At 52.4% G+C, this 23931-nt stretch overlaps 1 protein-coding gene across 5 annotated transcripts in view; it reads left to right on the top strand.

Annotated features, from left to right (window-relative positions):
- Nucleotides 1–23632, top strand: part of LOC101935324 (NADPH--cytochrome P450 reductase) — a 59094-nt gene extending 35462 nt beyond the window's left edge. For all 5 annotated transcript variants that reach the window (XM_024103479.3, XM_024103478.3, XM_042857729.2 and 2 more), the window contains 14 exons: nt 516–564; nt 1492–1620; nt 2979–3128; nt 4408–4532; nt 5500–5589; nt 7871–7969; nt 11210–11326; nt 13919–14037; nt 15407–15588; nt 16865–17014; nt 18642–18909; nt 19780–19925; nt 20397–20482; nt 21701–23632. In XM_024103479.3, the coding sequence (XP_023959247.2) occupies nt 516–564; nt 1492–1620; nt 2979–3128; nt 4408–4532; nt 5500–5589; nt 7871–7969; nt 11210–11326; nt 13919–14037; nt 15407–15588; nt 16865–17014; nt 18642–18909; nt 19780–19925; nt 20397–20482; nt 21701–21845 (1855 nt within the window). In that variant the 3' untranslated portion in view covers nt 21846–23632. The remainder of the gene's footprint in view (nt 1–515; nt 565–1491; nt 1621–2978; nt 3129–4407; nt 4533–5499; nt 5590–7870; nt 7970–11209; nt 11327–13918; nt 14038–15406; nt 15589–16864; nt 17015–18641; nt 18910–19779; nt 19926–20396; nt 20483–21700) is intronic.
- The last annotated feature ends 299 nt before the right edge of the window (nt 23633–23931 follow it).

Raw genomic sequence — 23931 nt, 5'->3', positions numbered from 1 at the left:
AGGTTCATGTGTATAGCATGCCGCTAGCTCAATAGATCTTTGTAATCCTGAGTCTTGTCTGCATTTCAGGGTGGGGAGCTTAGGAGAGGGGAAACAGGTGTGCATGTGTGAGTGTAAGTTACTGCCCATTCCTTTTGGGGCTGACTTTCCCCTCCCCTTCCTTCCCCACCCATTGGTCTCCCCTGCACGTCATTTTGTGGATCGTCCAACTGCTAGTGCTGTTGGAGTGGGCTGATCTCATCTCTCTGGACTTGTGAAGACTCATGTAAGTTCCATGTAAGTAGGATCTCAGGGTTGTCAATGCACCTGGGCCCTTGTGAATGGCAGCGGGACATGTTCACCAGGCTGCTCTCCTCTGTAGCCTTATCCCGCCTCTATGAAGCAGGTCTCTTCCCTAGCCATGTGTAGCAATCCCCTCGGCTCCTCCCCGACCTGCTCCAGGCTCTCCGATTGCCCCATTCCGCCTCTCTTCAGATTACACATCCATTGAAAGGGAGGCCTTTGCTGTCTTTCAGAACATCCTCGGTGAGGGAGAGCAGCTTTGTTGAGAAGATGAAGAAAACGGTAAGTTTTTCTTTCTCCTTTCTGAGGCTGTGGAAGGAGCAGGGTCTTCCTGTTCAGCCGGCGTGGAGGGCCTCTTCCTTCCCTTCCTTTCCAATTCCTGTCACTGTTCATGGCACTCTGGCGGCGGGCGGGCGGGCAGCTTCTCGTGTGAGGTCCTGGACCCCTCCAGCACTAAAGAAGCAGGAGCCACTTAGCAACTGAGCTGTCTAGCTAGCATCAGCAGGGAGCTGCTGGGAGATGGATTCGGTCCTGCTACTAATGAGCATCTTTGTGCAGTAGCTGAGTTCTGGAAGGCCAGTAAAATTAAATAAAACGGGGGTGTGTGTTGGGGCAGAGTGGGGGGAGATCAGGGCTGTTTCTAGAGCACTCTGCAGATATCCTTTTGTACTAGGCAGATGAAATCTGCCTCTTTGAAGAGAGGTAATTCGGGTGAGGACTCGGCAGCAAAGGGAAGTGTAATGTGAGGTTGGGGTCAGGAGGAAAATGGTGGAAGTCCTTAAACTCCCTGGCTGATCATTATTTATGGTAGCACCCACGACATGCTAGGCACTTCCCAAATGCTTCAGAATGACCAGTTCCTTCTCCAAGGAGTTCCTACTCGAAGGAGCTGTCCTCCAATCACACACTGTTCATCGCTCCCCCAACCCCCTCCACAGAATAATCACGTGTCACATTTTAGCAGGTTTCCATGGTGGATCTCAAAGCACTATACGAGCAGTAGTTTAGCCTTCCAGTCCCAGTGTGTAGGTATTACACAGAAGCTCAGAGATGTGATTTTGCCCAAGTTTGTGTCAGAGCCAGGAATAGAATCCAGGACTCCTGACTCCCGGTCCTTTCCTTTAACCATGACAACACCCTCCTCTCCCCTGAACTCCAGTGACTGGCCAAATTAGCAACTCGTGTGTAATTGGGTCTCTGTCTTTCCAGGGGCGGAACATCGTGGTGTTTTATGGTTCCCAGACTGGTACAGCAGAGGAGTTTGCCAACCGCCTGTCCAAAGATGCCCATCGTTATGGCATGCGGGGCATGTCAGCGGACCCGGAGGAGTATGATTTGGTAAGTTAAACTTCGCTGCATACAGCATCTTTACTCCATTATCGAATTCCATGCGTGCAAAGAGTACATAAGTGGTGCCTGCGACCAGCTCTGATGCTGGGCACGCTGGAGGGATATGTTATTAATTAACAAAGAAGGGGATGAGCTGTTAGCATTGGCTGCTTGCAGCCATTATTAAGTAACTGTGGGCCCAGTAAGATACGGCACAGAGAGATGAGGAATGTGTCCTTGAACCATTTAGTGCTACCAAAATCAAGGGCCTTAGCCGCTGGACAGTTATATGCTGCTTGCTATGGGAACGAGGAGGGGTTACCACCTTCTTACCTTCTTTACAGGGTTATTCCAAAAAGGGGAGTAATCGTGAACTGAACCAACCATTTTTAGGCTCTCCCAAAGAGCCAGACCTTCCCGTCTGATGGAAGGAGAGATTGGGCCAATGGATTTCTCCCCTTCTGGCAGTGGGACTGAAGGGGGAATGGGGCAGGGCTGTGAGCTGCAGAGCTTGAGTGTGCTCTGGGGCTTCAAGCAGCTGCTTGGCTTGATTGTGCCGAAGGCAGGAGCTGAAGAGGGCATATCATGCTGGGCAGCAAAAGGGTGGGAACAAGCAGGAAGCTGGTGTGGGCCGTTTGGAAAGAATGAGCCAGCCGCTTCTGGAGAGCTTGCCCGCTCTGGTCCGTGTTCCTCCATTAGCTAACCTCAGCCTGCTGAACTGAGACCTCTGTGACCTCGGCATGACAGTCAGATGTGCTACTGACGAGTAAAGAAAATACTAGCTGCCTACAAAGTGAAGTGAGCCAGAACCCCTCTTCTGAGGGCTGGCGGGGTGGGAGGCCACCTTGCTCTGGGATCTGAGTCAGAGAGCAACTTCACAACGAAGAGGAATTGGACCCCATACTCTGAGAACCAGTGGGTGAGAGAAATCTCTCCATTGGGGCCAGAGCCAGTGCAGATGTTCCACCACCTCCATATCACAGAGAACACCTCGGTTCTGGTGACTTGATAGGTCACCTTTACCCTGGGAATCTGTCGCCAGGCAACCTGAAGGGTTCTGAGGTGCCATCTCTTCGATTAAACATTTGGCCTGACCACTTGTAGCCTGTTCAGAATATTTCTTGGTGCTTTCCTGCAGAGTACGAGTGTTAACCGCAGTGTCCTAGCCGCAGTCCTGTTGGTTAACAATGCGAAGCAACTCCAAACAATTGCCACGTTGCACACCAGAGGCGGTTGCATTTTAATGGTGGTGATGTGAAACCTCTTCCCCCCCCCGAAATAACGTTCACAATAATTGCTTTGGGATCCTCGAAGATGAAAAGTGCTACATAATGTAAGGAACTTAATCTCTCTGGCCTTGTTTCTAGTCTGATCTGAGCCGCCTCTCTGAGATTGACAATTCCTTGGCCGTGTTCTGCATGGCTACATACGGAGAGGGTGATCCCACGGACAATGCCCAGGATTTCTATGACTGGCTGCAGGAGACTGATACAGACCTGACTGGTCTCAAATTTGCAGTAAGTAAACCAGCTCTGTGTTACTGCTTATGCCTGATTTAGGCATGAAAGTCCCCCATGCATATGCCCAAGTCAGACAGGAATTTACAAGTGAGCATGCAATCTCAGTTTGCATGCCTTGCATCCATGACTTGCACATCTGTGTCCGGTGCGCACCGTTGTGTGCTGCATGTTTGCAAACATGGGTCTGTGTGCTTTAAAAATGACTCATGTCTCCCTCCTTCCCCTCTACATCATATTGCTGCAGACGGCGTCTAGCACACACTTGAATGCGAAGGCTGTAACTAAGTTACAGGCTACTGTTATTGTTTAGCAGGCTAATTGGACAGCCTTAGGCCAGATATTCTCCTGCAAATTAGATTATTCCAAGAAATGTATCATTTCTTTCCTGTACTTAAATTTAATAATGGCTGAGATGGAACTGCCTTACCTACCTCCCCTGCAGATTTCCTGGGCTGGGTGGTACCCAGAATTGCAAAGCATGAGATAATCCATTGCTTGGTCTCCAAATTAGGTAGTTTCACCCCAGTGGGGGTATAACATACGGTACAAACACGTCCATCGCTGACAATGGAATGGAAGGGATGGTAGGTTAGAGAGCTGGGTACTGATGGTAGGGGGAGACGTAGAGCCAAGTGCTTTGTTCAGCCCCAGAAGAGGTGCCACTTCCCTCACTCTGTCCCACTCCTGTGCCTGGTGGATAGCACTCAGGCCTGGGACTCAGGAGACCTGGGTTCCATCCCTGGCTTGACTGTCCTGTGGGGTGACCTTGGGCGAGTCACTTCCCTGCAACATACCTCAGTCTCGCCCTCTGTGAAATGACCACTTTTGAAATCTACTGATGAAAAGTGCTAGGAAAGAGCAAGGTGGTGGTATTGGTGTTCTTTATAATGGGGGAGAGGACAATTCAGACGCATGGCTCATTCAGTGCTGGGCCTCTTTCTTGAAGCTTCTAGAAAGGAGCCAGTTGTGGTGCTTTTTAGTGTGGTTCTGTGCCCCAGGAACCGAACCCCCCGGCTCACTTCAGAGAACACCGAATAATCGGCAGATGGGGATGGCTTTTGGTCACTCTGGATCTGGGCTGAATTTGAACATGTGACCTACAATGGTGGTGAAAGTTTATAGCCACAGAAAACCTACCTCCTTAGCCAGCCAGAGCCCTCCAAATGGACTCCTTTTGATAGAGACATTGTCTGTTTATAGCCAGTCCTCTTTGGTGTGAGGTTTTTGAATTAACGCATTGGCTTCGTCTGATGGATTGCCTGTCATTCCCTTCCAGGTGTTCGGCCTGGGCAACAAGACTTACGAGCACTTCAACGCGATGGGGAAATACGTGGACAAGAGGCTGGAGCAGCTCGGAGCCCAGCGGATGTTTGAGCTCGGCATGGGAGATGACGACGGGAAGTGAGTAGAGTTGGATGTATGGTTTGAGCATTGGCTGGCTCGGAGCAAGCGCAGCAGAACAGACCATATTGTGTGTGCACGTCTGCATAAAACGTAGGAGAGCTTGCTTGGTGTAGTGGAGCATATGTACCTGGCAGGGGTTGGTTGGGGGCTAGAATGTCTGCTGAAGTGGGCTTACATCCTCGCTAGGGCAGAGACCTGTGGGATTGCTGTTCGGTTCGGAGTCCCTTAGTTTGCCAGATCCCTTGGCGCTTTTCATAGAGGCGGTGGGGTGTAGCTTCAATTCTTTCCCTTTCAAGTGTATAAACTAGCGGGACCCCTCTGTGTCTTTCTCAACCCCCACGTCCAGCTCTGCCTGACACACGGTTGTTACTGTAGCTTTTGATTTGCTTTTACATGCCCGGGTGCGATCACTCCTGTGATTGTCCCAGCAAATGGAAACTTGCATGAGCCCAGAGCCTGCCTGAAGTGTTCTCACTCTGAAGTTAAACCTGTTCAATAAAATAAAGGCCTCCTGAAACCTCCATTGACCTTTCTAGGTAACGTTGCCTGCAGACTCACCACCTAGGGCTCTGACCTTATTAGTGAGGGTCAGGTGTGGAGAGGAAACCACTGGAGGAAAAACCCAGATGTGCAGAAAGTATTGCTGCACATTCTTCTATGTGAACTGGAGTTCACCAGTATTGCACCAGTACCCTCTTGCATGGCTGCTGCCTGAATCACTGATGATATTGCAGAAGTGGAGACATGGCCCGGGTCTGAATGTGAATTTGTCATCCTAGCTCCCTGGGGTCCAGCTGAAATTAGTTATTTGGTGCGTGAACTAGAGGAGGGCAGGTACGGCGGGGAGCACAGGGTATGGGAGGAGATATTGCATTGGGGCCTCACTGCAGTTTGCTTCCGGAGCACCCCTCTGGCTGTCCAGGACATGGCATTGACGTTGCTTCTTCTCTCCTGCCTTGAACAGCCTGGAAGAGGACTTCATCACTTGGCGGGAGCAGTTCTGGCCAGCAGTGTGCGAGCACTTTGGCGTGGAAGCTACCGGAGAGGAGTCCAGGTAAGTGTGGGAGCAGAGGAGATACCAGCATGGATTTTTTGCAGAAATCCCAAGTGAAAAGCGGCACTTTGGCATCCAGTCCCCATCCAGGCCTGAGCAAAGACTCACCCCATTGAGACTTAAAAGTAGCGAGAAACCTTAAGTAGATTCACCCTTGTAAAGGAGAGAGGGTCCAGTCCAAACATCCCTACGTCCTGGGGTAAGTTTGACTCCAGATCAGAACTTTGGCTCCATTTGTTGAGTTCACTACTCCATGGCACAAAACCCTTTATAAATAGCTGTCAACTAAATAACCTGGCGACGAGTCCAGCGATGCTGCTGCTGTTTCTCTGGTCTCCCTCTTGTCTCTCTCACTAGACCATCTCCCAGGCGGTACCCTACCCCATTTATCACGGTCTGAGAAGATACTTAGATCATCCGCCATAGCGAGCCTGGGCACCAACACGTCACGCTGAACACTGATTGAATGCAATCTAGAACCAGAGCCAGTCAGATGAAAGCTGAAGGCCCCCGTGCCCCTTGCTGAAGGCTTGTGAAACAAACGCCTCACACCTCCCTAAGATCTGCAGGGGGCACACTGCAAAAGCTCAGGGCCTTGGGGGCAGTAGCCTGTCTGCCTCAACAAACCCCTGCTTCCAGCCGGCACAGGACAGTGGGGTTGTGCAGGGAGGAGGAGTGTCCATTAAGGGCTTTAAAAGCCCAAACCTTGAACTCCATCCACCCGAGGCATCTAGAACGCGGCAGCAGCTTTCTGCACCAGGGGATGGCCAGAGGGAAGCAGATTCCCTACGTGGTACCCTCGTACTTCACGCTAGCTATGCCTGACAGAGGAGCCCCTTGTGCGACTCGGGCCATGGCGCATAGGCTGCTGACACGGTGTGCTGGTCGGGTCAGCTTGGGAGAGAGAGGGATGAAGTCTGGCTAAAAACCTATCCTTGCCGCAGTTTGCACCTGAACCATCGGAATCCGCCCCTGGGCAGGGCGAAGCTCTGCAGCCGCTCCCCATTAACAGCTGGGGAGACCCAGGGAAATGTCCGTGTCTCCCCATAGCTCCCCGATGACCCCAGTGGCATAACTTGGTTGGTTTATTCTTAGCCAGCTGAATCACGGATAGAGCAGTGTAAACTCTGACACTGCACGGGCCCCCTCAGAGCTCAGCGGGAGTGACGTATGATATCTTTGGCGTAGCAAGTGGAACCCACTGTATGTACAGGGAACCTCGTAGAGCCAGCGCTCTCTCCTCGCCCAACCCCAATGCAGCCCAAGGGCCCGGACCCAGCGAGAAACTCCTTCAGCACGTTCTCACTCTCGTCAGCAGGCCCAGCAGAGAAGCCAGGGCGTGGATGCATGTGGAGAAGGAGCTAGCCTCTCCTCCCTGGGCGTGGTCAGTTATGAGAGACCCTGGGGGGGGCATGGGTGAGCTTTCCGCCAGGCAGTGACTGCACCTGCTGCGGTGTTAAGCGGTGGCTATCCGTCTCCAAAGCTGCCAGCCTGGCTCTTTCCTGTCCGCTTTAACTTAATGTATATAGAGCAAATAAAATGCTTGGGAACGGAACGTTTCACGCTTCGGGTTTTTTAGGAGCTGTAGTATTAATATTCAGATTTTGAGCTGCAGGACAGATAATAAATCCATCATTTCCCCAGGGCTGTAACTGTTCTTTGCAATTGGGAGATTGAGCATTGTTTCATGAGTGAATCTGCAGTAGGTTTGAATTCCCGGCACGCTCGTTTCCACAAAACACAGGGAAACGGCTTCCTTTTCTCTCGGCTGTCCCTGTAGTTCATAAACAGGGAAAGCTGGTCCAACAGCATGAAGCTGATGAACTTTGTGTCGATTAACAGCTCGGGAGCAAAGTCTCACGAAGACTGTTTTCCAATCAATTGTAAAGGGTTCAGCAAAGTTCAGTACTTGGTGAACTTTGTTTTTCCTTTGGAAACTTCCCCAGGTAGCTCTGGCCCTGATCTCTTCGGAGTAAGCTGAGGGTTGTGCCAAATGATTGTGTTTTTTGTGATGAGGCCTGTGGTCTCTAGGCCATTAGACTGAGACTTCCAGACTTGTGTCATGTGTGACCTAAGCAGCTCTGACCAGCATTTTTGAAGTTTAAAATGCTAAAATAACCCATCGTGCCACTACTTCCCACCATTTCCAGAAGTGCTTTCTCTGCATAGGGATGTTGACTGGGAAAAGAGGGTTGTTGATTACACCCAGCAAACCAGATGTTACACATTGTCCAAGCCGTGTTCAGTGGGTCACAGCTGCCTCCTTTCTCTCTTTCTCCAGCATCCGTCAGTATGAGCTGGTGGTCCACACAGACATCAATATGAACAAGGTCTACACTGGCGAGATGGGCCGGCTGAAGAGCTATGAAAGCCAGAAACCGTAAGTACCGGCTTATCCCATGTAACTTTGGCTGAGAGTGGTCAGTGCAGAAAAGTCAAGGAGCACGTCCTTCAAAGCCTGTTATTAAATGCTCTGCTGGAAGTTGTCATTGCCCTAACGTGGCCTCCTAAAAGCCACATTCTTTGAAGGTGTGGCTGTAAAATACCAGGGTCGAGATTGAAAAACAGAAGTGGTGTCCCACGGTGACTTGACAGAAATGCTGCTACTAACTTTCACTTAGAACTCTGTTCTGTCCTGTCTCATTCCAGAGCCCTGATTCAGTTTCCAAGAAAAAGCATTCTGCAGGCGAAGAGCTGACCTTTTCATTTTCTTTTCTTCCCTTTGTGCTATATTGAGTCGGGGGTTGGTCTATATGGGATGGGTAAGACAGTCCTGATACCAGCTCTGCTGGAATGAGAGAAGCAGGCAGTGGCTCAGAGGCCCTGAGTTTAAAATGATCCGGTAGCTTCAGCACTGCACTTGTGACATTGGTTTAGGTATTGCAGCTTGATTCATCTTTATTTACCACTTTCTCAAGAGACAAATGCATTGGCGAGTTCAGAGCAGAACCACAAATGTTGTAATGAAATATTGAGGCCTGGGAGGAAGTCTAAGGGGGAAGCCAGCTGTCTTCTGCAGGGGAGAGGCATCAGTTTCATGTAGGACAGGAGGAGGAGGAAAGAGATCACTTGCAGCAGGGTAAACTCAGGTTAAGTATCAGGAATAACCGTAATGATCCAGCTGCCAAGGGAGGCTGTGCCCGGATAGTCAAGGCTAGACACCCATTCCTTAGGGACGGTGTAAAGATAATGAGATCAGGCCTGTTGAATTGCAGCATGATGGATGGGGTAAATGTCCCACTAGAGGGCCTCTTCAGATCCAATGATCTGGTTTTCCATGCTACCAGGAGGAGCCATTTTGGGCTAGTGAGAGAGAGAGTGCATTGATGCATCTTATAACACTTTGCCAGGTTACAAGATTGCATCGTACTAACTTTCAACTCATTTAGGGGGGTGGAAGAAGAGAGGAAGGGTGGCGCAGTGGGTTAGGCCCTAGACTGTGACTTGGGAGATCAGGGGTCAATTCCCTGCTCTGCCACAGACTTCACGTGTGACCTGGGGCAAGTCACTTAGTCTTTCTGTGCCTCAGTTTGCCACCTTTATAATTGGGATAATGGTACTACCCTCATGGGATGTGGTGAGGGTAAATACATTACACTACAGTAATGGGGGCCATATACGTACGATAGATAGATAGATGGGGGGGTGGGGGGTGGAAGGAGCTTCCAAGCCATAGCCCTCTCTTAGCTGCCCTTCTGGAATGGCTGTTCCTGCAAGGAAGTCCCAAGTAGCAGCAAGGAGGGATTCAGAACTCCAGTATGTTGTGAAATACCCTCTGCTCCCTTGAGTGTAGAAGGCCAGTGAGGAAAACCCATGTGACTCTCAGAAGACTCATGCACATGTTGCAATGTCTATTGAAACATGCTCCAGAGAGGGTGGGGACAGCATCACCAATTTGCAGACAGAAACCAGCGCTTGGCACAGAACCTGGGAGGATGAAACCTCATGAAAAGTCAATTGCATTTTCCCTGCGGTGTCTGTTTAACCTTCAGAGGTTTGGCCCTGTAAAGCGGCGAAGCTGCGATCCAACAGAAAGTCATCTGATACCAGGTGCAAGGTCACCCTCTGCGTCCTCTCAGTGAGGACACTGGTTGTTCTTCCCCTTAGGCAACTATTCTTTGGGTTGGCTCATGAGCGGTGCCGCATTTGGTAACATGACTCTGGCATGTGTGAAACGCTGCGCACCCTCCCAGAATGCTGCGGAGGGAGAAATGCTAGCTGGGTTCAGGTCACAGGAGCTGTTTTCCCTCTTGGGAGCTACAGGGGAATTGCAACACTTAGAACAGGCTGTAACAAAACACCCCTTTCTGGCAGGAAGGAACTGGTACTTGCTCTAAACACCAGAGGCCACGTTTTTAACCAGGGCTTTTTAACAGTGTGCAGATTTGAGAGGCTGAATGCTCATTTAGCGTCTCAAACACCAGTCCGATCAGGGATCTGTTCTTGGCTTTGCTACTCATAGACTCTAAGGTCAGAAGGGACCACCATGAGCATCTAGTGTGACCTGCACATTGCAGGCCACTGACGTGCTGGATGGCCTTCGAGGAAATTGCTTCCGCACTTCGTTTTCCCCATCAGTACGAGGGGAGGTTATAATCCTTCCTTATCTCACCTGGGCATTTGGGCTCAATTCACTAGTGCATATGTGCTGCTCAGACACTATGACGATATGTGCTCTAGAAAAGCCTTTTAGTGCCTATGTACCTGTTGCACCTACATACCAGGTAGTTAAAGTGCTACGTGCTGGCATCTGCCTCGGGGCAGGAACAAACTTACAGGCCGGATTTGAAGCCCTTTCTTTGTAACCTTGATTAAAGCAGCACCTGTAGCAACTTGGATTGGGTGGGCATTCTGCAAAACCTATTGATTTGCCTTGGACTTTTCGGGAGGTGGGAGATGCATGAGGGCGAGTAAGATTGGGAGGGAGTTGCGGGTCTCTTCTCTCTTTTGGTTTGGCTACTTTTGTGCTTTTGCCGAAGATTCGCTGCTAGGTTTTATTATTTTTGTAGGGACTGTTTTAAAGTTTATCGAAAGAACCTGGGCCATCACATCTCTAATTGTAAGTGGAAAGAGACTAATTTGTAATCTCCCAGGCACCTGCTTGTAGACTTAATGCAGGGAGCTCTGCATTCGTCCCCATGCGTCAGCAATCAGGCTGTAGGTGGTGACCTGGGAGTCTTCTAGAACCAAGTGCTGCAAAGTGGAATAAAGTGTATTCCGGCCATATAGGGAAGGGGGAGGGTCAGATTGTGGTGGGAACAGTAATATTAATACCTCGCTCTTATATAGTGCGTTTCATCTGTAGATCTCAAAGCACTTTACAAAAGAGATGATATCCCCATTTTATAGATGGGGAAGACCCATAAGTAGAAGGACCTGGACTGGGAAGGTCTTGTCCATTAATGTTTTCATGCTGCCAAGCCAGCCAGCTATTACTCTGTGTAAAGTCAACTACTGACCTATCCAAAAAAAAAAAAAAGAGAGAAGCTCCATTAGAAAAAGGAAGAAAACGAACCAAAAGATCAGTGCAGTGGGGGTGAAGCTACTAGTGCTTTAAGTTGCACAGAACAAGAATACAGTCCAGTCTGGTTGTAAACGGAGTGTTTGCTGTTCCCTCCAGCCCGTTCGATGCAAAGAACCCTTTCCTGGCACCTGTTACCCTGAACCGAAAACTGAACCAGGGCGGAGAGAGGCACCTCATGCACTTGGAACTGGACATCTCTGGCTCCAAAATCAGGTACCCCTCCACTGGGGGATATTTTCCTTATACTGGGACGAGGTGGGGGGACCATAAGTGAAGCTTGGGAATTCACGTGCCTGACTTGTCCAGCTTAGAACGGAGGCTCGCTATTGCGCTTTCTGGCACCCAAAGGTTTTGGATCAGGATAACTTTGATCACTTTTTATATTTCTCCTTGCAGTTATTTCCTCCCGTCTGTTTATATTTCTCCTTGCAGTTATTTCCTCCCGTCTTAAATACTGTGTTGTTTGGTCATAGAATGGCTGCCGTGTTCCACCCCAGAGGTGGCGGTATGTGTCGGTAACAGTTGAGGAAGCCCTAGAGCTGCGGTCTAGTGTTCTTTGGGCTCCTTCTTCAGTAAATATGCTAGAAGAAGAGAGCATCGTAATGGGAGCAGGACACTAATCTTTTTGGCCGCCCTTCAAACAGTGCTGTTCAGGCATCCCTCTGTGATGGGCTGAACCCCCTGAGATGTTACCAGAGGTGGTGAAGATATCACTGAGCCTGCTTTTTTCTGCCAGCCTGGGCCCCCTTGAACCCTGTCTTGCTGAGCCCGGCTCTTAAGCCTTCTCCAGCAAAGTGCACAGGCAGGGCCCACCCCAGCTGCAGAAGATACAGACACTGAGATCAGCTCTGGGAGGACTCCACTTAAGGGACTTACTACAGCACCCAGATGTTCACACCCCCTATGGGGGTACAAGCCCAAAGTTATATAAAGTTTGCCTCCTCCCTTGAAGTGGAGGAAGGTATGCACAGCTCCCCGCCCCCCGGCTTAGAAATTGTATAAACTTGGTTATGTTATAAACCAGGCGTCAGCAACCTTTCAGAAGTGGTGTGCCGAGTCTTCATTTATTCACTCTAATTTAAGGTTTCGCGTGCCAGTCATACATTTTAACGTTTTTAGAAGGTCTCTTTCTATAAGTCTATAATTTATAACTAAACTATTGTTGTATGTAAAGTAAATAAGGTTTTTAAAATGTTTAAGAAGCTTCATTTAAAATGAAATTAAAATGCAGAGCCCCCCAGAACGCTGGCTAGGACCCGGGCAGTGTGAGTGCCACTGAAAATCAGCTCACGTGCTGCCTTTGGCACACGTGCCATGGGTTGCCTACCCCTGTTGTAAACAATAGATAATCATATTAACTACAAAAGGGCGTATTTTAAGTGGATAAAGAGGTGGCAAATAGAGCAAAGCAGATTACTAAGAAAATTATACAAAGCACGCAAACTAAGCTAGATTCACTAAAGAAACTGATTACAAATAATAATTCCTCACCCTAGATATTGGTTCAGGTAGAGTCCTTCACAGGCCAGAGGTGTCTTTTCTAGCCTGGGTCCAGCAGGTCTTCCCCCCCACCCTTTCAGTTCCAGTCCTTTTTGCTCCATGCATCTGAAGAAGTGGGTTTTTTACCCACAAAAGCTTGTGCCCAAATAAATCTGTTAGTCTTTAAGGTGCCACCGGATTCCTCGTTGTTTTTGAGGTTGAAACAGGCAACCTTATACTTAAACCTCTGTAATAGTAGTAAGTGGCTTTGCTAGTTCTGATGTCTGGCAGGCTGAGGCCTGTAGAAGAGGGTGCAGAAACTTAGCTGGTGTACTCTTAAAGCAGAGGAAGGTGTCAGAGGCCTTAGGGTCCTTTGGATTCAGAGGCAAAGGGCATCTTTTCTGGGGTGAAATCCTGGCCCTATCGAAGTCAGTGACGAAACTTCAGTAGGGCCAGGCTTTCACCCCTAAACTTAAGTTTAGGGAGTCTTCAAGAACGTAGGATGATCCACCTGGTGCTGTTTAGCTTAGTTTCTAGGTGTGTTGGCAGTGAAGGACCAGATTCTGCTCTCTGCTGTGCATACATGGCTTCCTTTTCACTCTGGATATCAAGGGATAGAATTTGGCCCTATGCTTTTGTGATCGCTGGGGGAGAGGGGGGGGGAACTGAATCTAAAGATGAAATTAACCTGGACCAAAAGTTTTTGTTCCCCCCCCCCCCCCCCCCCCCGCCCCAGTCCCTCTTGGTTCCTTAACCCTTATTGAGCTCTGATGAGCCAGATGTTCTTGGAAGCTGATGCTTTCGTATGGAATAGTGCTGTGTTCTGGAGAGTGGGGAAATGAGGAAACATCAATATGTTCATTATAACTTCAAAACATTGCCTCTCGCTCATCGGTTTCTAGCTGTGTTAGCTCTGTCATCTGCTTGCAAACGTGTTAGGATCTGACATCAAGTAGTGATGATATTTCACTGAATTAACTCTGAAACTAAGCTATTGCACAGGGGGCGTGGGGTGTCTGTCCGTCTTCCTGAAAAGACCCCTTTTAAAAATGGTTATTCCAAAGGGGCCACGTAGTGCAAAAGCATGTAATAAAATAGTTTTGCCTCCCTGTTACGACTAGTATTTGGCTTTTAGATTAAACAAGCACGGAGAATCTCTCTGACCCCTACAGATCAATGCAGATAATAATTCACTGCAGATTGTAAAGGAGACGCTTTTTGCATGTTCCACTTCGTGCTGCACTTCTAGCTGGTGTGCTTGCACCTGTTTGACTGGACGTGACCCACTCTTGGTGTTGCATGTTGACATCCTTTTCCTCTCCCTAGGTATGAGTCCGGGGACCATGTTGCTGTGTACCCAGCCAACGACACATCACTAGTGAACCAGATCGGCGAGATTCTGGGCGCAGATTTGGATGTGATCATGTCCTTAAACAACCTGGATGGTTAGTAGTCCAAACGAGCCATCTTTCCAGCAGCCGAGCGGAAAATCGCTCCTTTTCTTTTACGTGTGTCTGAGTTTGTGTGTGTTACTTATGCAGAGCGGGGTTATTCCTAGATGAGACGAACTGAAGAGCTGCTTTTGATCACGCGATCAGTATTTTTGCAGAGAAGGATCGTTTGGTTTGGATCCTACGTGGCCTGAGGCTCTCCGAATCAGGGCAGTGGATTTGCGCCTTCTGCCTTTCCGTCAGGACCCAGATTAGGAAGAACGTCCGATCCTGCTGTCTCTGTGGGGCGGGGACCATGTTTTAGTTCTGTGTTTGTACAGCATCTAGCGCTGCTGAGTTTTGGTCTGAGACCATGGCTTATTGCCACCAAAATACAGATAATTCATCCTAGAAACATAGGGCTCAAAGAGACCTCAAGAGGTCGTCTGTTCCATCCCCTGCACTGAGGCAGGATTACTGCCGAGTTTGAGTGCTGTTACCTAATTAAGTAGCTCTATTGTGACCGTGCTACACAGCTGTATGCACAAGTGAGGCAACTGCCATGCCCCTAGTTACAGGGTACCAGAGCGAGCCTGCTGTGTCCTCCCTCTATGTTAGCGGATACTCTGCAGCACCAGAACCGCACTTGTTCCCTAGCGCCATGATTTAATCAAAGGGTTCGTCCCTGACTTGCCGTGTATTGAACTGTGCAGTGATAACGCCCTCGGCACAGCACTGCACTTACACACATTGTTCTCAGCAGACTCAGACAAGGTTGTTGACTCTCCTCAACGGCGCTCTGGCAGGACAGCATGTAAAACTATGAAAGGACACCGCGTGGGGCGTGCGGCCTTCCCACCTACCATTCTGTTCTTTTGTATTGGGCAGTAGCCTAGACTGGACTCCTTGAAAACAGGTTGTTATAGGGCAGGGACACCCAAGCTTTGCCCTCTCAAGGCAACTTCCTGGTGGCCGAGAACCAGTGCCCCAGTTTTGAGAAAGTGAAGCAGCTTGTCCACTTTAACATGCAGGTAGTGACGACAAGATCCCTGCCTGCAGTGCCCTCTCTGTCCATTACAGCCACAGGCAGCATACCTTGGGGTCTTTCCTAGCTCACTAACCTGAATTAACTCCAGCTTACGTGGCTGGTCATCGTGGGGTAGTCACGGAGCATTTGTGCTGGTGATTAGCGTGAACTACACTTAGTGATTACAGATTTGTTCCGAGGGTGCTTGATCCACTAGGCCACACTGCCTTCCATGAAGTCAGTTCCCCTTTCTGTGTCTGTTTCCCCATAAATGTGGTCTTCCTTGTGAACTTCCTTTCTAACGGCCTCACAGAGTCTCAAGTGTCGCTGAATTTCAACCTCTTTTCCCTTCCCCAGAGGAATCCAATAAGAAGCATCCGTTCCCCTGCCCCACCACGTACCGAACGGCCCTGACCTATTACCTGGACATCACCAACCCGCCGCGCACCAACGTCCTGTACGAGCTGGCTCAGTACGCCACAGACCCCAACGAGCAGGAGCACCTCCGCAAGATGGCGTCTTCCGCTGCCGAGGGGAAGGTGAGCATGCCACTGCTTTGGCGGGCAAGGAGGCTGTTTAACGGGGATTCTCTCTGCGTGGCCTGTCTAGGAATTGCCAGACGGGTCTATCTAGCTCAATGTCCTCTTTCTGACACTGGCTGCTACTGGATCCATCACAGGATGGTCTGAGGAAGCCCTGGATGGATAACCAGGGAGTATCTTGTTTGTAAAAGTTCCTTCCTGACACCTGTCAGAGGTTGGCTTATGCCTTGAAGTATGAGGATTTACATAGACTTTTTTTTTTTTTTTTTTTGTGGTAAATGTAAAATATTTTACCCTCTTTGTAATGTAACTGGGGCTGAACTAATTATCCATCTACGTGTCCAAGGCTGATGATGTGTCAAGGCAAAACAAGGGAGGAAGATCATACTTAAAGTAAATAATGGCCCACAAACCTTGTAATTGGTTTTGCCACTAGGAAAGGGTTAACTAGGTGTCATGAGTAGTTAAACCCCTGAATATCCACCAGAGACAGCCAGGTGTCTACAAATCCCTGGTAGAGCCTTGGGCAGCAGCAGGTAGACGGGAGAAAAAGACAAGGAAGGTTTTGATGAGTGTGTGTGTTTTTTGTTCTTTCCCAAAACATTGGCATTAGGAGCCTAAATCTCATTGATCTCCAATGAGACTCAGGCACCCACGTGTCTCAGTCACTTCTGAACATGGGACTTTGGAGCCTATGTGTCGTAGGCATTTTTGAAAATTTTGCCCCTAATTTTTGTCGCTGCCAAGTGTCCGGGTGCCGGTGGAGAGAACGAACAGAGGCCTTAGCGGTGGCTTGCCTTGGTTATTAGGTGGGAGGCTGGGTGAACCCCAAGAGTCCTATCATGCTTGGTCTGTGCCACGTGACAGGGCAAGGAGGTCGCGCCTGGCAGGGTGGGGTGGGCGGAGGAGTATTCTGGGGGAGAAGTTTAAAGGCCGCGAGTGCAGGTATCCCTGGGAGTGGCTTTGCTGATGGCAGGCAGAGTGCTCCCACCTGCCCTGCAGAACTAACTTCCCCCAGCCCCATCCATCTTGGTGCAACTCCCTGAGTTTCTGCTACGATGTCCTCTCATGTTGCTGAGCTCCCCTACACAGAGCTGCTCCTTCGTTGTGCCAAAGGAAGGGATGGGAAACCTGGTGACTGATGTCCGATAGAGTCACCGATTTTAAGTCCACGAGGGATGGTTATGATCCTCTCATCTGACCTCCTGTGTCTCACAGGCCACAGGATTTCACCTTTGCCTTGTTCTCCTGTCTACACCCTCTGTGCACCTAGACGCTGTACCTCAGCTGGGTTTTGGAGGCCAGAAGGAACATATTAGCCATCCTGCAGGATGTACCTTCTCTCCGACCTCCCATCGACCACCTCTGTGAGCTGCTGCCTCGCCTGCAGGCCCGTTACTACTCGATTGCCTCCTCTTCCAAGGTGAGCCTCCAGGAGCCGGGCAATCTATCAGCCCTGGCGAAGGACTTTGTTTCTTGGCGTGATCTAGGCCACTGAGCAACCCTGAGAGAGTCCTCTCCCTTTTCACCCCCCCCCCCCCCCCCAGCCATCCTGACAGATCCCTGCATGGTTGGGCATCTGGGGGCTGGGACAGGAATGTAGAGATTTCCCCTTTAAGGAAACACATCCTGTGCACAGGTGGCTCCCTGTTATTCCTGGTCGCAAAGGCAAACAGTACTTTGTCTTTCACACATGGGATGCAGATTCAGTGTCTCCATCACAGCTACCACTCTGGTGCCCTGAGGCTGCCTCGCTCTGCTCTCGCTGCTCTAGGGCCCTGCTTCCATGGCTTGGGAGCGAGGTGGATTCTGGAGGTAAATGCTCCGGGCCTTGGGATTGTTTTCGTTCACATTTTGTACCAGGAGCTCAGAATGGGGCAGAGCCCTATACCTCCGCTCTGAGTGTGCGCCAGGCCTGAGACTCACCTGGCTTTAGTTCTGCTGCAGTCATAAGTGTCCTGCAAAGCCGGAGACGCCGTTACAAGCTAGCTCAGGACAACGGGATGCTGAACTAAACCGTCCTCCGCTGTAATTTGGAGAGAAGCAGCGGAACAGCTCGGGCCAGGGATCGGACCTGGTTTTGCGTGAGAGGTGCAGATCACAGCATACTTTCACGGTTACACGTCCCACGCGCACACGCAGAGCTCATCTTCCCCCCAATTGCCCCTCCGGCTGGAGGGAGGTCTGGCTCCATCCCTAGCTCTAACAGAGAGAACTTGGGGTGCAGCAAAACCTCACTCTTCTTGCAATGGGGGAGGGATAGCTCAGTGGTTTGAGCATTGGCCTGCTAAACCCAGGGGTGTGAGTTCAATCCTTGAGGGGGCCACTTAGGGATCTGGGGCACAATCAGTACTTGGTCCTGCTAGTGAAGGCAGGGGGCTGGACTCTATGACCTTTCAGGGTCCCTTCCAGTTCTAGGAGATAGGCATATCGCCACATATTTATATTATATGATTATAATGCAGGGAGACGGGGACTGGTACAGGATTCAGGTAGAGAGCATGTCATACCCCCGTCTTGCTGGGCAACTAACCCCATCTGCTCAGGGGAAGGGAGATCCGCTCACCAGGGCTCTGGCATTCCTCCAAGCAGGGGGCACTAAAGGACAACTCCCTTGATGATAGACTCTAGCACAGGGGTAGGCAATATAGGTGGACTGCGGGCCAAGGCCAGACCCCAGATGCTTTTGCACAGACCCTGAAATTTTGTTGTTGTTACTAGATCAAGGTTGGTGCTGCAGTCACACCTCTGACTGCAATGGAGGTGTACCCCGCGTGGAATATCTAGAGGCAAAATTGTTCCTGTGGAGCCGTGTAAGATAGAGGGGGTATAAATTGTGGCTTTAGCAGGAGGTCCACTTGGGTTGTCATCTGAGAGCTGCAGGAAAGAGTGGCTTGAACTAACCGTTCTTGTTAGCTTCCCCACTCCAGTGGCTGCTGGTTCTTGTCTATGGACAGCCCATGGGACTCATTCCCCCGCAGGGGCTGCCCAGAAGCCAAACGGGTGACTGCATTTCTCTAAAGCTGCTGCCAATTTTGGTTTTGCTCCAGGTTCACCCTCACGCCATCCACATCTGCGCTGTGGTTGTGGAATACGAGACCAAGACAGGCCGGCTGAACAAAGGAGTGGCCACTACCTGGCTGAAGAACAAGGTGCCCAATGAAAACGGGCACAAGTTGACGGTGCCCATGTACGTCAGGAAGTCACAGTTCCGGTTGCCTTTCAAACCCAGCACGCCCGTCATCATGATCGGGCCCGGGACTGGGATCGCCCCGTTCGTTGGCTTCATTCAAGAACGGGCCTGGCTAAAGCAGCAAGGTGAGTGCAACAGCGGTGCCAGATCAGCTGGTCCCGGAGTAGCCATCGACTGGAGGTGCTGCCTCTTCGCGATAGTGCCAGTATCCAGTGGCTGCCAGAGGTGGGCCCCCTCCCATACAGCTGTGGCTCGTTCCTGAGGGGGCTTCAGAAGTAGCTCTCTCGTAACGTGTGGAGGAGCTGGGGAGGCGGGAGGGGAGAGACTTTCAGCAGCCGTAAGGGTTTGGCGTTTTTGAAGGTTAGAATGTAAAAGTCCGTCTGTTACGGGAGCATTGTTCTGATTATTTCCTGTAAACCCCTCCCACTCCGCTCATCTCCCAATCACCTACGTCAGCACGGTTTGCTGCAGGTGTGCAGGCTTGTAGGGGGCACCCCCTCCCACCCAGATCTGTGGTGACTGACAGCACCGTGGGCCAATCACGGCTCTCTTGTGATAGTGGGGCTCTATGGAGCAACCCTGGGGTGCACTCGGGGCACCAGCAGCAGCCCATCCTGTGTGTTCACTTGCAACCCGGGGTCCCTGGGATAACGAGGGGTAACTGCCCCCTTTTCCCCCAGGTTCAGCTCCTACCCCAGCACACACTGCTGGAGGGGAGCAGGTCCCTTTTCCTCTGTGGGCTCCTCGGAGCAGGAGGTTATGTGGCTGCGGGTGTAGAAGGTTGCTGCCTTCTGCTAGCCCTGGTAGGGTGGACGGATGGGCCATTGACCTGGCTTTAATTCCCTGCTCCGCCACAGACCTTGTCCAAGTCACTTAGGCCCACATCCCTTTGAAAGCAATGGAAGTTAGGTGCCGTGGAAGTCCCGTCAGTAGCTGGCTAGCTAGCCACGTGGAGGTGGCGGGCCTGGGCTGACAGCTGTCACGTTGGGTCCCAGGGAAGGACGTTGGCGAGACGGTGCTGTACTACGGCTGTCGCCATGAGAACGAGGACTACCTGTACCGAGAGGAGCTCGCCCAGTTCCACAAGGAGGGAGCCCTCACCCAGCTCAACGTCGCCTTCTCCAGGGACCAAGCCCAGAAGGTAAAGCCCCGCAAAGAGGCTCCAGTCCCTCCCTCCAGCCCATGTGCGGGCGGCTGGACTCTTCCAGGCGGGTGGGTGCTGCAGGAGGAGAGGCCCTGGGAGCTGCCAGCCCCAGCCCAGGCTACTGCTCCAACCGCGTCCTGGCAGCATCGGCCTGTCCCACGTGCTTCAGAGCAAGGCGGCTCCATGCCCTGCAGAGTGCACCTGGCTGGGCGTGAATGGGGAGGTGCCCCAGCCGTGGGGAGCGCCAGTCTGCACTCCGGCTTGGCTTGAGAGCCTGCCCTAATGTCCCTCCCCTCCCCCCCAGGCTGTTGCCGGAGAGGGTCAGGCCCACTGACGTCCCCTGAGCAGCTTTGGTTCCCTCCCGGAGGGACATGCAGCAGCTCTGGGATGAAGCGGCCAGCTCGGCGCATGGAATCCGCGTTGCTCCCTTCCCCGCGCTTCTAAACCCAGCTGCCTTTGTTCTGCCAGGTCTACGTTCAGCACTTGCTGAAGAAGAACAAAGAGGGGGTCTGGAAGCTGATCCACGAGGGGAACGCTCACATCTACGTGTGCGGGTAAGGCCAGCCCGGGGTCCTCGCGGGCTGAATTGCATCAGGACCCTTGGCTGGACTGTGGGATAACCCGGGGTTTCCCATTGCTGGCCCCTATTGTCCAGGGGGCTGGCATGTGGCTTTACAAGGAGCTTGCACCTTGAGTTACTTTAAGGGTTGCACCATGTGGTTGGATTCACTTAAACCATCCATTGGGTTCGGTGACACTCCCGTGTGTGTGTGAAAGGGAAGAAGCAAAGCTCTCGACTCTCACACGTGGGGGCTGGCACCTCAAAGGCAGTGGAGCCATCCCCGTCACTGTCCTGTGCTAGGCTCTGCTTCCAGCCACAGTCCCTGGGGCAGCATACGGGAGGGAGGGTCTGCTAGCAGGTGGCAGGCTCAAGGCCTTGCTATGGGCACGGACGTGGGAGCCCTGGGTTCGGTCCCCAGCTTCCCCTCCCGCCCTGTGTCTCTGTAGCCGATGAACCTGTTGGGGCAGGCTGTGTCTCTGTACGTACAGCTCCTAGCACAACTGCGTCTCAGGGCCCAGCAGAGAGAGGCTGGGAATAGAGCCATTGCAGAGCGTCCGCGGAGAAGGGCCTTGCTGAGCTAATGGGGGGAGGTAGAACCAGCAGCTCCCTGGGCTGAGGGCTGCCGGCTCAGTCAGTGCCCACAGTGCAATCAGAGTATCGTGGGAAACGCCTGGGGCAGGAGGAGGGGCCATTTGGGTTCCAGGGAGGGAGGAGAGGTGGCTGCAAAGGGGCCAGGGCCAGGTTCGGTGAGTGATGTGCTCTCACACCTCCCCTCCGCCCAGCACAGCTGGGGATGGAATAACAGCTGCCTGGTCTAAGCACAGGCCTGGGAGCCAGGAACTCCTTGGTTCTCCCCCAGCTCTGCCATGGACTTGTCCAATAGCCTTTGGCAAGACACCTGCCCGCTGCTGATTTCCCAGGCTGTGAGCTGGGGCAGCTCCTTGCAATGCAGGGGTGCTGTGAAGGTTAGCGAGTGCCAGGCTAACACGCAGTGCAGGCCACTGGCCACGGGGATTGTGGCCCACGCTCCATAACATGGAGTTTACCTGCTCAGTGTCCCTCTGATCCCTCACTAGCCAAGCTCCTTAGACCTGGGGCCGATGCTGGCTAGGCCAGCCTGGCCTCTGCAGTCTCCCCTTCCCCCAGGGCTATGGATCCACGGGAGGTGGAGGAACGACGCCCGCCCTCACTCACGTCCTTGTCATTCCAGCGATGCTCGCAGTATGGCACGGGACGTGCAGAACACCTTCTACGAAATCGTGGCCGAGTTCGGGAGCATGACCCAGCCCCAGGCCGTGGACTATGTAAAGAAACTGATGACCAAGGGCCGCTACTCCCTGGACGTCTGGAGCTAAGCCGGGCTCCCGGGCTGGGGAGAGGAAGGATTCCCAGACGGCTGCTGGACCTGCCCCAGCCATTGCAAGAACGTGCCACTGAAACGAAACTAAACCTTAGATCCCCTCACCTGGTAATCGCCCTCTGTACCCGCCTCCCCCCTCCGCTAGACTGCTCTCGAGAGCCCTGCGAAGGGCGGGGCAGGAACTGCTGGAATCCCCCTGGGTTTTCTGGGAGAAGACACGTCTCCACTGCGATGGCCTGGCTCGCCCCTGGAACTAGCAGGAGTCAGGGCTTGATGACCCCCCCCCCCCCCCCCCCCGCCGCAGTGCAGGGCAAGGCCAGTTCACTGGCGAGGCTGCCCGCTCTGCTGTCTGTGCAATGAACCAGCTGCAGGACGACACCCCCCCCCCCCCCCCCCGGCTTTGTGCTCCTGTGGAAACTGACGTGGGGCCACCCTTCCCCCCACCCTGGCCTCTCAGGCTAGTCACATAAGCCCCAATGCCGCCTCCTCTCCCAGGGAGCTACCTTGGTTTTTAACCCGTTCTTTGGGGACAATCCAGTGCACCCCAGCTCAGGCATGGTCTGGTGGTGATCCGGGCAGAGCTGTGGTCCAGACCTGGACCCTGGCAACCTTTAACAGATCCAGCCTGGAGCATGCTGGGTTGGAAAGCGACCCAGGGCTGAGGGCAGCAAATGGGAGAGACTGTCTCGCTCCCTCGCAGGGCATCAGAAAGTCTCCACTGGCAGAACCCCATGTCTCCCTTGCCCCACGAGACTTCCAGCACCAGGTCCTGTCCTGGTGGCACTCAGCCTGAGCAACGGTGCTGGGGTACGCCCCCCTCACTGTGACGGGGCAGCCTGCAGCTCTGCCCGATGGGCCAGGGCCCCCATGCCTTGCACACCAGAGTCAGTGCCCTTTGAAATTCTCCTGTGGCCTGCAACCAGCCCTGGCCAGCTGAGAGCCCGCCCTGGTGTAAACTCCTGCCCAGTCCTTGGCCCTGCTGCGATTGGAGTCTCTGAGTGGGGCTTTGCTCTGGCTGGAGACCTGCTCTCTGAACCCGTTAGCGCCTAGCGAGAGTTGTGCCAGTGACTCCTACCTGAGCCTGCTCTGATCTGCCACCAGATCCGCCACGAAGCTCTCCCCAGGCCTGGCCTGGCCTCACTCCCCGCTCTGTCCTATGGGTCTCGCAGTAAGTTGGCTAGTGGTGGTGGGGAGCTGATGCCCAGTGGCTTAATGCTCAAGTCCCAGCAAAGTGGTGACTTGCTCTGTAACGTCCCAGCCCAGCAACAGACAATCCCAGGGGGAGGATGGCTCGCTCCCAGCCATCACTAACCTCCAGGGACTAGCAAGGCAGCTCCCAGGGCGCCTTCCTTGGCCTGGGCCTTGAGTCTCATGTGTAGCCACTGCTGGGGTGGGTCAGGGACTTAACTGCAGCACTTGCCTCCACTGAATCTTGTTTCCTTAGTCACAGGGGACAGGAGATGGCTGAAGCCGCCTCCTGGGAGAGGCGGCGGGGGGGGGGGGAGGGGGTAATTCCAGCTACTGGCCTGCAGGGGGCGCTAATGTGCAGCTGCAGTCAGCCCAGGGGAGCAGGGAGAACGACTGGGCCCGTGTGCTTGGTAGTCACATGAACTGAACCCCCTGGGCCGCTTCTCCACACACGGTTTGGTATCTGGGTTTCCTGTTCACCCCGGCTCAAGACCTGCTCATGGACAAGCTCTCCGCCTGTCCCATGAATGTAAATAATTTTAAATATACTGTCCCCTTGGAATAAAACGGGCTTTATTTTGCCTCCTGAGATCAGTTGCCTCTTGTTTCATTTCAGTGAGAAACCGACCCAAGAGGCAAGAGCCAGCCAGTAACTTCCTCTTGCCTGGGGTGTCACCTCCCCCTCCCCCCCCCCCCCCCCCCACACCTCCTTTCACAAAGCCAAGGGGAAAGGGCACAAGGTGAGAACAGCTTTACAGGTGACCTGCCCATGCGTCCGTTCCTGCTTTGCCACAGCCTTTCCTCTGAGATCTTGGGCAAGTCGCTTAACCTCTGCCTGTGCTGGAGAGATGGGGGGAGGGAGCCGAAGCCCATCCTGTCTCCTGTGTGTTTAA

The sequence above is a fragment of the Chrysemys picta genome, chromosome 19, assembly GCF_011386835.1.
Source record: "Chrysemys picta bellii isolate R12L10 chromosome 19, ASM1138683v2, whole genome shotgun sequence".
NCBI classification, from domain to species: domain Eukaryota; kingdom Metazoa; phylum Chordata; order Testudines; family Emydidae; genus Chrysemys; species Chrysemys picta.
This window is presented reverse-complemented; position numbering and strand designations above follow the sequence as displayed.